A 2,500-nucleotide genomic window follows, 5' to 3' on the forward strand; every position below is an offset into this window, starting at 1 on the left:
TGACGCCTCGTGTGAACCGTCGCGTCTTTCTCTACGACGTTCCTTCCAACGTGCAGACAAGCGGCCCTGTCAACATCCCCGAACCTCGCGTCGAGACTAACGTCCTCTTGATCCGCACACCCGAAGGAGGCCTCGGGCCGCAACCCGTGGTCATTCCTCCGCCCAGACAGCAGCACGTGGTGTACGTTCTCAACAAGCAGAGCAGCCAAGACCAGCGGGTGATCGAGGTACCCTCTTCTGGCCCTTCAACCCCTGAGGTTTACTTCGTCAACTACGCGGACGGAGAGAACCCAACCCTTCCGAGCGGGGTGGACCTCCAAACTGCCCTTCAGTCAGCAAGCCAAGGCGCAGTTCAAGACGTCGGCTCAGCCATCTCGTCAGGCCAGTCCAGCTCCTTCAGCAGCAGTCAGTCCTTCGACTCAGGAACTCAGGTGTTTGATTCAGGCTCATCCTTTGTGAGCCAGCCCTCTGGTTTGTACACACAACCTTGATTATACAGGGCACCTTAAGGAACTGCAATTGCTCAGTTGATGATTTTATCATAATCAAAGTGTATTTGAATATTAATGGATTTTTTTGTTATTTCTCTTAATTTACTCGTTATCATCAATCACATGACTGTTAGTTTCAAAATCAGATTCAATAAAAATATGTACTAGACTTTTCTCCAAATCTATAGATACCTTACTTTTAAAGTATTACAAAATATAAACATTCAAGAAATGTGTCAAAGAATACACGTTATTTTTTATTTCTCAAAATGTGAAGATAAGAAAAAATACGACATCATGATTTATTCCCCTTCACAGTAATATCACAATAAGCAGTTTTAACCTAGACACGCCTTTTCCCCTTTAGTACACAAAAGTATGCATAAGACCTCATATAGTAAGTACTTAGTAGCTTTCCGCTTCTTTTGCTAGGTACTGGATACTAAGACACGAAATCTGACAGCTCACATGCACAAACACACACATACATATACTCACACACACACTTACACGTGCCTCTCATTTGTGAATACACACACACACACACACACACACACACATAGATACATACATATATATATATATATATATATATATATATATATATATATATATATATATATATATATATATATATATATATACTCCCCCTCCCCCTCCCCCCGTACATACACACATATATATGTTATATAGATAGATGAATACATACGCACACATGCACAAACACACAAATATGGATATGTATATATATAGAGAGAAAAACATAAATCATCATGTTATAATTCTACCATTATTTACTTCATCAGGCTATTCTTTTGTTTGGACGTTTACACTTTAGGCCTCATATTCCATGCAACTATGGACTTGTATTCAGTAATTTTCGGCGTAAAGTGAGGCGATAATTGACAACGTAAATATCAGAGTGATATTAAGAATCTATGAGAACCTGATTCTAACTCTGAAATAGTAAAACCGGTAGTTATGCACACCATTTACACAACAGTCCGATAGAGGTTAAAAAAAAATAGGAATAGAAGGGGGGAAGAGGGAGAGAAGAGAAGGAGGGAAAGGAGAGAGGGAAGGGAAAGGGACTTCAAGAGAAAGGGGAGATGGGAAGGGGAAACAGGGGGGAAATGAAGGAACCGAAAGGGATATGAGGTGCGTGTGTGCTTATAGACCCCCCATTTCTTAAGTTCACGGGAAGACGTAAATGGCAGGCTCATAAAATAATATTTATAATTAGGTACAACTAGCATCGGAAACAAAAGGGTTATAAATTGAAAGGTTAATGATATATCGACATTCTGAGTTCCCAAGGTGTACATTATCCAAGATTAAAATAAAAGTGCCCCAGTTATATTTCTCAACCGCTTCAAGAAGTCACCCTCAAAGATAGAATTTTAGTTCTTTTCCATTTATATACTTTTGATATGTTTGTTGTTGCTTTGTATTTGCATGTATGATTATTTGGTTGTTATATTTTTCTTTATGATTTCCTTTTACCATATACTATCATTATCATTATCATTATTATTATCGTTATTATCATTTTAGTAGTGTTACTATATTTTTTATTATTAGTTTTACTAGGATGATATATGATTATAATTATCGCTTTATAATTATCGGTACTGTCATTATCATTATTATCGTTGTTATAATTTTTATTGTCATTATTACTAAGAACTAATAGAATCAGCATTATTAGCATTATTTTTGATTATCATCTTTATCGTCATTATCACTCATATATTATTGTCCTTATGATCCTTTCATTATCGCATTATATCATATTATTCATTCATCTGTCTATTTGCTTATATATTTTTCAGTTTGCCAGTTTATTTATTCATTTACTTTTTATCGGCTGAAATACTTGGAAATTAATATGCAATATTTTAGTCTTTATAATGAAAAATACTGATTCAAGTCTTTCTTTCTCTCTCTGTAAATCTACACTGAAGCACACAAACTTACACACACACACACACACATCAAATTTTAAATCG

General features: G+C 36.2%; 1 protein-coding gene across 1 annotated transcript in view; it reads left to right on the plus strand.

The window, feature by feature from the left end:
* LOC113800013 (uncharacterized) overlaps positions 1 to 660 on the plus strand; it is a 1,621-nt gene extending 961 nt beyond the window's left edge. Inside the window, exon 2 of the mRNA XM_027350732.2 lies at positions 1 to 660. This exon is cut by the window's left edge and continues 553 nt beyond it. Coding sequence (XP_027206533.2) covers positions 1 to 491 — 491 coding nt within the window. The 3' untranslated portion in view covers positions 492 to 660.
* The last annotated feature ends 1,840 nt before the right edge of the window (positions 661 to 2,500 follow it).

The sequence above is a fragment of the Penaeus vannamei genome, chromosome 22, assembly GCF_042767895.1.
Source record: "Penaeus vannamei isolate JL-2024 chromosome 22, ASM4276789v1, whole genome shotgun sequence".
Lineage (NCBI taxonomy): Eukaryota > Metazoa > Arthropoda > Malacostraca > Decapoda > Penaeidae > Penaeus > Penaeus vannamei.